Raw genomic sequence first — 12,309 nt, 5'->3', positions numbered from 1 at the left:
GGTGAACTATCCCTTTAAAGGCCCACTGAATTGTCTTGAATATATATCAATATTTATATCACAGCTCGCGAGAGCCGTTGAACTCAGTTAAGCAGCAGTTTCCTCCTAATCTAATCGTTTCTCCTCCTAATCCTCCATATCGCTTTAAAATATAGCATTCAGTGCAGAATTCAAATGGGTCCGATACGTTTTCTGGTCTGCGCCGACTTAATCATATGATCCGCTGTTCTTCTAAATGCGAATTTTGCCATTGTTTTGAGGCACAATATCTTATAGGTAACAGTAAGACTAACATATTCACACTACTACAAGCCAAAAAACTCCAATTTTGATTCATGGGGACTTTAAAAGTCTTAAAGCTGTAATATTAGTTGTTTGCCGCTAGGTGTCAGTGATACACAAAAAAACTAACGAACTCAAAAGGTTGTTGAGTGAGTCAAAGGGGGAAACCCAGCTAACAATTTGTGGTTAGTTTATGGTTATAATAAGAATAACACTTAAAACCATTAGATAACGTTTTGTATAAGTTCTCATTAGGTTATCACAACAACAAAAAACTCCCTGTAACGTTCAGGGAAGGTTAGAATTTGGTTACAGACAAAATAACCTAACTTACAGTTCCGTTAGGAGACGCTAGCGGGCAGAAATCCCTCCAATGTGGAAATATCGCCTTATAGAAACGTTTACCAAATCGAAAAGGTATTAAACCCTGTGTCTTTTGTGGGTGGTTAGAATGTTATCTTAGTAGTCTATTACTTTACAACACATTTCCCTGGCAAAGACGTTAAGATAAAACAGCCAAAGTTGGTTTGTTAGTCTTAGCTTGTTTAAACTAACGTTAGCCGTTAGACAAGAGGATCAATTAACTGAATTTTGCCTCAATAAACTCTGAATTACTGCTTATTAATAGTTAGTAAGTTAGTTGTTAAGTTCAGGTATGGTAGGATTAAGGATGAAGAGTATGGTCATGCAGAATAAGGCATTAATGCTTTATAAGAACTAATAAACAGCCAATATCCTAGTAAAATGCATGCTATAGTTCATAGTGAGAACTGGACTCTAAACTAAAGTGTTACTGAGTGTCTTTATAGCCTAGATCAGAGATCTTTGGATGACCAGCTTACATTACACAAATGCATGTGCTGATATATTCATACAGAACACATTTTGTAGTCTATTAATTGATGACTCAGAATAAATCCTCAAAAATCCACAAATTTTAATTATTATTAATATTTATTTTAATATTTTAATGTGTGATGGTAACACATTCTGTTGACTACAAGTAACATTGCACCTACTGTACATGTCAACTAACTCTCATTAGAGTGTTAGTAGAGTATTAGTAGACTGGTAGGGTTAGAATAAGTTGACATGTAGTTGCAAAGTTACTTATAGTCAGTAGTATGTCTGTTGGGAGAGCATGACAATAAAGAGTTAGCAGATATTATGCACAGTCTACTACTCTTATGAGAGTTAGTTGATATGTAGTTGCGAAGTTACTTATAGTCAACAGACTATCAAAATAAAAGTGTTAACATGGCATGACACTTTGTTTAAACCACAGGGTAAACTTACAACAGACATTTTCCAACACGTCATTTTTTTCCTTGCAGAAACCTAGTCCCGTACTGGATCTTTCTGCAGGAGAGATTCAAGACCAGCCCTATCAGTCAGCATCAGGTGAAGCACAACAGACAAATTAGAACATCTATCAATTACAACACACACACACACACACACACACACACACACACACACACACAGAGAGAGAGAGAGACAGACTGGTATTTCCCACACACATGCATACACACACACACACACACACACACACACACACACACACACACACACACACACCAGAGGACACTGATCCACTTCCAGAATCTGTGCCCCAGTAGGACAATAGTCTTGGCCTCACGGGTTGGCATTTCTCAGGCTCGGCGTCTGGGACAGCGAGCGGTATTTTTGTATCGGTGTCCGTACTGATTGGGAAGGAGAATAATTGATGAAACTGAGAGAATCGGAGTAAAGCAGAGAGGAGAGCGGGTTCATCTGGAGTTCAGGTGTATTCTCAGGTGACTTTATTCCTGAACACAGGCTGCTGATAAGCATGTTTATCGAGCAGACAAAAGGACAGTGAAGATCCAGTTGCTTCAGTTTAAACCTGCTCTCCGTCTCCATGTGCTGGCGATGGAAGGCCAGACAGGCTCTAAATGGAGCAACAAAATGCAGTACGGGGATAAATGGTGCAGTCTCTTACACAGAATTTGCAAGTATTCCTATGGGCTCCCACACATTTGACCAGTGAATTTCCATGTGTTTTAAGACATTTATGATAAGGATTTTAAAAACAATTCAAATTCATACTGATTCACTATAAACTGTTCAGAGTCGGACTGATTTTGTGAACCGCGTTGATATAGATGCTTTGAAATGAACCTCATAAAACTGATTCACTAACAAACCAGACATTACAATGACATTCAAGCAAATTATGAGATATAAGAAAAATATATGTGAGTGTTATTATTCACACTTTCTTTATTTCCTATGCTGGAAAGATGTGACATACAGTGCTGGTCAGAATTATTCACCCCCTTGGTAAATATGATCAAAGATGGCTGTAAAAAAATAAATCTGCATTGTTAATCCTTTTGATATTTTATTAAAAAAATTAGCAAAAATCTAACTTTTCAATGAAGTAAAAGAATTGGAAGTGGGGGGAAAATCACATTTTTCTCCAAAACACGTTGGGAACAATTATTTGCCCCCTTTTATTAAATACTTTTTAAGATAACAGCTCTGAGTCTTCTCCTATAATTAGTTTGGAGAACACCTGACAAGAGATCAGAGACCATTCCTCCATACAGAATCTCTCCAGATCCTTCAGATTCCCAGATCCATGTCTGCGCTTCTTCTCTTCAGTTCAGCACTCATCTTCTATAGGGTTCAGGTCTGGGATGGCCATTGCAGAGCTTGGTTCTGTGCTCAGTGACCCATTTTTGTTTTGATTTTGATGTTTGTTTTTGGATCACTGTCCTGTTGGAAGATCCAAACATGGCCCGTTATAAGATTTCTAGCACAGGCTGTCAGGTTTGGATTTTTTATCTGTTGGTGTTTGACCGAATCCATGATGCCATGTATCTGAACAAGATGTCCAGGACCTCTGGCCAAAAATTAGGCCCACAGCATTAAAGATACAGCAGAGCATTTCATTTTACACATGGGGTACTTGTTTTATCTGTCCATCAGAGCTGTTATCTTGGAAAAAGCAGGTTGTAAAAAGTATTTAATAAAAGGCGGCAAATAATTGTTCCCAGTGTGTTTTGGAGAAAATGTGGGTTTCCAGACTTTCTGACCAATGAATTTCCATGACTTCTCCCAATAATGTATTAAAGCTTACACTCACAAATCAAAATTCTCCAGTCAGAAAACCCAGCAAGCAATTTTGCGTTTAAAAGACGTCTAATAGCCGTCCAAACACAGCCCAGACGTCTAGGCTAAAACAAGGCAAAATTTGGGCTGTCAGTGAAAATTTAATAGAATTCTAAACCAGAGCCCAAGAATAGACTAGTCATCAATTAGATAACAAAGAAATGAAAATGCACATTGCTTACATGATGGAATATCATACATCTTGCAAGTTATTTTGGCAAAAACAACATGTAACCAAATTCAAGGTTATTTTGGCAAGACGTGGGTCACTCATAGCCGGACTATATCGGGTCTATAGTTAACCTAGACAGTGAAATGACGGCTATTGCTTGCTGGGAAAAGATGTAAATCATTGTTGATTTCTTTCAGGCTTGGGAATCATAATTGTAATGACGACACCATGCCGATGTAGGCCTAATTCTAAAGCCCACTTTACCCCAGACACGTTCTGCCTCAACAATGTGTCAAGCTACCGAACCGCTGTAAATTGAGACCATTTTTCAGCTTTAATAGCAGTCACATCAACCTAATGTGTTGTGTGTACTTGTTAGCGAACTAGTGGTTAATGAAGCACAGATGTAGACCTTTGACTTCAGCCATGTAATCCTCAGGTCAGCCCCATATCAAAACACACACTAATCTCAGCATGTACGACATGAAGCTCACCGAAGGCCCTATTCATGCTGTCCTCATCAGAGTTCAGTCAACACATGGTCCAGGTAAGTGCCTGGACGCTCCGCTGGTCAGGTGAAACCGCATCCCGGGCCGCGGGGGCTTTTCATAGTTCTGTGCGCTAGCTACAGTTACACACCGGCAGGCTGATAACAAGACTCGACTTTCAGGAGCACTCATGTGTGCCGCAGGTGTCCGAGGACAGCTAATGATGAGAAACAGCCCGCCTGAGAGGCCTTACACACTCTTACACCCCTTTACCTGCACGCTTGTGCTTAAAGGCAGGGTAGCCAATTTGTTTTATAAATACGTTTTGCTATACACTGGTTGAAACTCTCTTCACATACTGATAGCAATCAATAATAGAAGTGGTCTAAATATTAAAACGTGCACATGTGTCTTCTGTGGAAGTCTCAGGACCCAACAATGCTCATCCAATCATTCCGATACCTGCCTGTCAACATGTTTTTACATATCTTTGCGCATCTGCTCGCGCCGACATCACACGTCATCTGCGCGTTCTGTAAGTCTATGCAGAGTTGTAGACAGACGTCAGTCACTGAGCCCCACAAACAGCAGCCGCCTTTTACAATTCCTCCTGAACCAAAACAACAGCTGATGCTGCATTTCAAGGCATGTCGTAACTGTAATTAAGAGATGGCAACCCGTGACGTTCTACCTGGAGCTGTTCACGTCCACTCCTCAGACTCGGGTCTATGTGTTTCAGTGTCAACACTATCAACGCCAAAACTAATCTGCAGCAGTCAGGTGGTACAACTAGAGCTCTGTAATTTGTCTAGGTTCATTATTATTATAATGTTATGTGCTTAGAGACATGAGGTAGTTTAACACTTTGCAGACTCTGCGGGTTCATGTGTCCTGAAGGAGGCGTGGCTTTGGAGACGCTCTGAAGGGAGGGCGGGATCTCATGCTTTCAATGCTCAATTTCCAAATTGCTAACCCTACCTTTAGGTATTGGTCAGATAGGCAATCTGAAAATGCAAATAACAGGATAAGGATGTTTAAAAATCATGTAAAGTCACATTTGCTGAATAAATCTTTCAGAAGACTTTATTTCTTTGACTTTACCATGGATCAGTTTCATAAACAGCCATTATGTTACGTCTGTCTTAAGAACTAGTACGACTAGCAGTTACTTGGGGTAATTTTGGCACCAAATTAGACCAATCTTCTTGTTTATGTAACAAACTTAGTTATTATGAACAGTCTTAAAGAAAAAAAAATTATGACTAATTGCAACCAGTCACAGGCCTGGAAACCCCAGCACCCAAATTTCCAAAATGAATGTTCAAAATGACCGGGAGAACCTGAAAAAGATGAATTATGATGAAGTGTCAGTTTGGCCATTTCAATCTGCTGCTCCTGACGCGACTCTGAAACGAAGCATATAGATGAAATACAGGATATTTGTAAATTATTTAATATTCCCTTGATTACAATGACAGTTCCAACTCAATAAATACTGTACATCACTTACTTGAAGTCACTTTATTATTCTGGGCTTCTTAATTACAAAGACTCATACATTGACAAAAACAGTAAAACTCAACCAACCAACATTTTTAAAATTTCTTCTTCATTATAAACTGAACAAGAGTGATTTCCTTTAAGCATTGTGAAAATAAAATGTTTAAAATAAAGATTGAAGGAAATATTTATTATACAATTTACTTAGAAATGCATCTAATGCGCATTAAAGTGACTGAAGTGAAAAGGGCAGCTCCTCCTGATTTTCTAGTAACCAATGGGGATCCATTGAGAACGTCATCATACATGTTTATCAAAAAATGTTGATCTAGGATCTCTGATGCCCAAACAGAAACGTTAATGACCTTAGATCAGCATTTAAATGTTCTACATATAAGAATGGCCCTTAAAGCAGCAAAAGCCATTATTCCAACAGTTCTGGTAACATTGTCCACAAACAAGTGGCATGATGCAGGACAATTAGATCCATGAAACTGCACAGGTTTGTTGTTTATAATGGGAACAGCTTTAGTTGTGATGTAGAAACAGTGTAACTCTTTATATAGACATAGACCTCTGCCGGTCTGTTTTGTTGTACATCTCCATAGTAACGCTGTATCAGAAAGGAGCTCTGAGGTTCTGATTGGCCAGCATCTTGAGTCTCCGCCTCTCCATAGCCTGCTGCTTCTTCCTCTCGATCTCAGCATCACTGCACCTCGCGGCTTCAGACTTACTCAAGTCTACAGAAAACACACACACAGCAACACTTCAGGAGAGTTTTGGAAGTCAGATATTTGGTGAATATAACACCAACAAGGGTATTTGATTAAGTAAATATTACATTTCTGTAAAATGATTTAACAGCCATTAAAAAAAAAAAGAAAAAAAAAAATCTTACCGACCTCAAACTTTTGAACTGTAGTGTATAATATATTTATATGGATGATAATATATAATGGATGTTTGATTTTTGGATATGTTTAAGAACTGTACAGCACACCAACTAACTGTTGTCAACTAATCTATGATTATTCTGTAAAATTATTGACCTTATGTGACAGTAGTAGTGAATATTGTTTATGACTATTGATCATATATCAATAAAAATGAATAAATATTAGGAATTAACAATATATCGGCCACCATCTCAGTATCGGCCGATACGTTCATTTTTTATATTATAGTCATCGGCCTGCTAAGAAAATTTGGCCAATACATTAAAGCTGATAAATAATGAATTATTTCCTTCAGCTGAGACATTTCAGATGCGCACTGTTCAACATGATGGTTTTGAATTGCTTGAAAAATGATTGGAATCACTTTGAAAAAGGAAAATACAGTAAAGTGCAACATGTGCAGCGCAAGTCTGTCATATAGGCTACATAACATTACAATGAAAACATTATAATTGTGTGCTTGGTACATGGCTTTTAATGGTGAGACTTGTTTTTGTAATCAGGCTCTCAAAAATCACATCAAAATTTGGATTTAGATTTATCAGCCAATATATCGGTTATCGGCTTTCAAATATAGGCTTAAGAATTATCGTATTGGCCAAAATTTTGATATCCGTGCATCGGGATTCTCCCTTGTGCCCTTGTGAAAAACTGGAAAATGTGCTTGATTTAAGTGAAAGTCTACCTAGATTTTTAGTTCTTTAGACATTTAAAGATATCATACCCCTAAAAACCACTTGCAACCATAATAAAACAAAGAGTATGTACCTTTGGCGAGGCCCGGCGCAGACCTGAACGAGTCGCTGTGTGGCTTCTTGAACTGGTGACTGTCTGATATTCTCACATCTGATTGGAGGACGGCCAACACGCCCCTCTCGTGACCCTGCTGTGCGGAGCTGCTCACCTGTTTAAATTTATACGGCCCATTACTTAAGGGACCAGATGGTCTCATTGTGTCACATGACACATTAGAGCCGAGTCCTGTAGGCCCAGAATTCACAGCATGTGCTTTCTGCCCGTACAGAGACGCTGATGTGTTTGCACTGGACATGGAAACATTAACAGTCGGCCTTTTGGGTGGATAAGGATGAGCAAATACAGTTTGCTGACTAGCCGTTTCACACGGTTTGTTTTGTGCTGCTTTTGTGGTGTTGTGTTGGCCGTTTGTGTCTGGGGTTTCAGACTTGCCAGGTAACTCCTCAAGATTATCACACGCCTCACAGAACAGATCATCGTCCTCGGCTCCGTCATCCCAGATGTCATCAGATGCAAAAAAGGAGTCCAAGTCTTCATCTAAAACATCACTGAAGCCATCTCGGCCTGTAACGCCATCCTCTTCTCTTTGTCCAATACCTCCAGAGTTTGGATTCTGGTGCGTGCTGGGCGGCTTTGAATGAAGGGGTTTTATGGTACTGAGGCCGGTGGACGGCAGCATCTCTTTGGTGTTTGAATGGAAACGGCGCGTTGAGGAAACATTGTTGAGTTCAGATGAATTCTGAATAACCGGATGCTGTCGTTCTTGCGTTTTGTGCTGATATTGCTGGTTCTGATTGGCATTAAAGCAGCTTGGAGCAACTGGCAAAGCTTTACTCATGGGAAAAACCTGATTTGTGCAATTATTTACAATGTGATTTCCAATTCTAGGCAACCCTCCACAAGGCTTCGCCTCTATCCGAGAGTCCGGCTGAAAAGTTTGTTCGCTTTTTGCCTTTTGCCCTTGAAGTGTGCCACATTTAACATCCTTTTTAGCTTCTTGCGATTTGTTTGCCATTACACTTAAGGCAGTTTGATTCTTGTGAGTTTGTTTTTGTGTTGAACTGTGCTGTGGTGCAGCAAACAGATCTGGGTTTTGCGTCATCTCCAATAGCAAAGAGTCATCAAGTAAACCGTCGCTGCTCCAATCGTCATCAAAATCATCAGCATTATTAACTTGCTTACGGTCAGTGTTTGCTGTCGTACAGAGCGAAGAACCTTTTCGTGAATCACAGGCGTTCACAGCATTTCTCTCAGGGACAACCTGAGTATGAAAACTCGACGCCTGACTGAGACGCCCGCTGAGCCGCTGAGTCGGCCCATCAAAAAGGAAATCAAGATCATCCTCCATCTCCTGATTAAGCCCCCTTTCATCAACAGGCTTCTTGTCATTGGGTTCGAGAGCAGAACTCTTCAAGACAGAACCGATGTGAGCTGTTGGGCATCGGTCACCATGTGAAGCCGGTTCATCCGAGCTCTGTTCTTGAGCTTCATCTTGCCTCATGTTGAAGTCAAACTGCTTCGCCAGCCGCATGAGATCTTCTACAGTGCTCTGTCTGCGACATACAAAACAGCAGAATTTAGATGAATATGGACAATAACTAAATAAGGGCTGTCACTTTACGTTCGGAAATCGATTGCACAATCGATTGGACCAACCAACGCAAGTTTCGAAAACGAAAATAGGGAATCGATTTTAACGGTCTTTTCTCGGAGCGCGTCCAGCTCGTCACGATACGCCCGCAGCGAACGCGCGTCACACAGCAACTGCAGGCTCTGACAAACACGCATGACAGCAAATTCTGCATAATAATGCGTCTCTTTTTACTACAAAACTGTAAATTCTGTCGGTATGCAGACAGTCTCATGCATTCAGATACAAATTCGAGCTACGCGTCTACAATCGCCAACGTAGGCGAAATTTGTTTGACATTTCTAATCGTAAACACAGCCATGTTGAAGACTGAGGTAATGTTTTTCATTTATGCTATGGCAGTCCACTCTGCTTATTGTTTTTCGAGAATGTTGCACTCCTGTTTATCACTGTGTACGAAAAACTTCACGCCAAAAAATCATCAGAAATATTGCAGACTTGTGCGCGTCTCAAGCGCCCTCTTTGCGTTCGTCCTAATGCCTGTTCGTGGATTTGCCCATATTTTGCGTTTAAAATGGAAACGTCTTTAGACATGGAAAATCGATTTTACAATCGATTCAATGAACACTTATGTCTCAAAAATCGAACAGGATTTTTTCACAAAAGTGACAGCCCTAAACTAAATGCATTAATATGATATACATTTGCACTTTTCTGTACCTTTTACTGTAAATGGGTAGTTGATGCATAAAATGTAAAATGCATCATCGCACCTTGCGGCATTATAGTATTTGACAATGTGAAGCTGTTTGTGCCCATCACAAATAATTCAAAAAGATCATTTGGATTGCAGCCTATATTTAAGTTCCAAATAAAAAGAGAAAATAACACAATAAATAAATTTAATACAATTATAAAAAAATGTAACGTATGTTACATAAAACAAATATATATTACCACAGTGATTTTTAACCCATCCGTAATATTGCTGCGGAAAGAATCGAGCATTTTAGGGTTAATCATGGTCTGTTGAATGTACTTTGTTGATGCTTTTACACTTTTAAATTTCCTTTTAATGTTCGATGTTACGATGAGAAGAATAATGTCATCTCACTGTGACCAGTTTTTAAAAAGAAGCATAATATTGTGTTCATAGTGATCACTTCACTGGTTTTTTCACAGTTTAACGGAAGTTACACCCTTCATTCACGCAAAGCATTTTAGGAAAAAGATGGACTGAGCATTTTTGCAGTGCATTGTGGGATTTATGACTCCCTGATCAGTGCCCTGACTACTGAACTTGGGAGCTGACTGAGACACACTCTTAAGCCGTGTGCATGATTTATAGTAGTCCTTTATGATTGTTTATCAGACTGTACGAATATGATCCACGCTGTAAGCCATGTCACACTGTGGGATTTCAGTTGTTATTAATGTCAGACTGTACAGCGATCAAGACGCGTTAAAAACGGACACACGCAAGAAGACTCTTCCAGAGTTTTACATCATCAATCCGTGACAAGTTAAGTGATGTGAGCTAAATTTACATGCGGGATTGAAATGGTGTCTAGCAAACAAAAACAATCTCTAGTATAGAGATAAATTTGATCATGGATTCTCTTGAAAATACATTTTTGAAATGAAAAATTTAAATTAGCCTAAAGATTCCCCCTCCTCTTACTTTGTCGACACAGGCTTGGCTTTGGGTTGTCGTACTTCGGGTGTGCAGGGAATGGCACTGTCTCCAATCCACTGCAGTAAAGATGAATCCACTTCTTCTAGTCTTCCACTCTATAATCAAAGAAATGACAACACACACACTTTTATATTTTGAACTGAAAACACAAGCACTGTAGCAGTTCACGCTCCTCGAGCAAACCTTTGGAGCGATCCGATTGGCAATGTCCGATATGTCCACCGCTCTGACGTTTGCAGTTCTCCTTTGTCCACGACCTGAAGATAAATACACTTCTGTCATACTGCATGTTTAAAGAGGAATTTCAAAATGCACAATTCCAATAGACATTATTACCATGTCGAATGGGTGACGGAGACGTCGTATCCCATATAATATCTTGATGAGAGTCAGGATCATTGCTGGGGGAGTCGTCAGGTATCAGGCTTCTGAACTGGCCTCTTGCTGGACGTGTAGGTGTTTTGAACTCTGCTATGAAACACATGCTTTAGTGAAGAAACATGGCTGTATCTGATGGTTTTGCAAAGCATATTAATCACCTAATGCAGAAACTAAAAACTTCATAGTGATTTTATATGTGGGACTTTCCTACTATGTTATTCTTGCATGTTTCATGCCCACATTTGACAAAATGTCAAAACACGATTCAATAATAAATGAAAAAAATGTAAATCATCAAGTTGAGGTCTCCACTTGACCAGAGCATTTTTGGTCTACTGTTTCATTAAAATGTTTAATTTCATAACAAATACGTTACAAAATTACGAAAACAGTTACACAACAGGAATGGCTAAATACTTTCCGACGGGAATAAACAATGTAACATTCATAGAAAAGGCTGGTGCTTTCACACATGAGTTAGATGCGACATAAAGCAGAATAATGAGTGTTTTTCGGGTGGTTTGGTACCTGTGTTACGGATCTGCCCGGGATTCAGTGTCGCTGCTTTCGGGCTCCGTTTCAATCTGTTTACTTTCGACTTCATCTGCGTCAGTTTGGCGATGTCAGTTCGCTCGCATTGTGAATCCTGACTGCGTCTGCCCTCCATGTTGTTGGATTATTCGGAATGTATACAGCGCAATATTTCATAGAGTTCGTGTTATATTATTTCTGCTTTTCGTTCCCATCGTGAGCCTGGATTGATGATTTGTATAAATTGTTCAAATATTCCGCCAAATACGCAGTTCCTCCCAGGATTCATTGCGGAAATGTGCTCGAGGACATCCGCTGTGCGCAGCTGCTACGCAACGCGCAGCGACGCATACAACAAATAACAACCGACTAGACATGTTCGTTGTTTGTAATGTGACTGGCATTTAAATAAATGAATAAATAAATAATTTAAAAAAACACATAATAACAACATAGCTGTGTAATGAAATAATTAAATATCTGAAAAAATCTTTAAAGACTTTATAGTTTTATAAAACTAATAGTTTGTTAAATGGTGTAATAAGTCTGTTTGAGCGAGCGCAGATCGGTAGGCTAGGCTAGTTTTAAAATGTAGGCTACATTTCGTTTTCTAAACACAAAACAATGTAAAATAAAATTAGTAATTCAAGTAATGAGCCTAGACATCTGTGTTTACAGTCATTTTCATGGGTAAGGGGTTTTCTCAGACATGACGCCGCAACATCAATAATGATAATAGGAAAAATAAATACATTTTCCTTCAAATAATATGGTTCAAATAAATTAATATAGTACACATT

General features: G+C 39.2%; 1 protein-coding gene across 2 annotated transcripts; it reads right to left on the bottom strand.

Moving 5' to 3' along the window:
- Window positions 1-5,540: 5,540 nt before the first annotated feature.
- etaa1a (ETAA1 activator of ATR kinase a) lies at window positions 5,541-11,841 on the bottom strand. Of its 2 annotated transcripts, none has more exons than XM_081360895.1 (6): window positions 11,507-11,841; window positions 10,934-11,065; window positions 10,781-10,854; window positions 10,583-10,692; window positions 7,323-8,863; window positions 5,541-6,338 (listed from the first exon to the last, which is right to left on the bottom strand). In XM_081360895.1, the coding sequence occupies exons 1-6, from the start codon at window positions 11,643-11,645 to the stop codon at window positions 6,217-6,219; spliced, it is 2,118 nt and encodes a 705-aa protein (XP_081217021.1). In that variant the 5' UTR covers window positions 11,646-11,841; the 3' UTR covers window positions 5,541-6,216. The 2 variants fall into 2 exon arrangements, with proteins under 2 accessions (XP_081217021.1, XP_081217020.1); XM_081360894.1 differs by having other exon boundaries at window positions 5,593-6,338; window positions 10,934-11,068; window positions 11,507-11,828.
- Window positions 11,842-12,309: the final 468 nt, after the last annotated feature.

Source organism: Scardinius erythrophthalmus, assembly GCF_964197995.2.
Source record: "Scardinius erythrophthalmus genome assembly, chromosome: 3".
NCBI classification, from domain to species: Eukaryota; Metazoa; Chordata; class Actinopteri; order Cypriniformes; family Leuciscidae; genus Scardinius; species Scardinius erythrophthalmus.
This window is presented reverse-complemented; position numbering and strand designations above follow the sequence as displayed.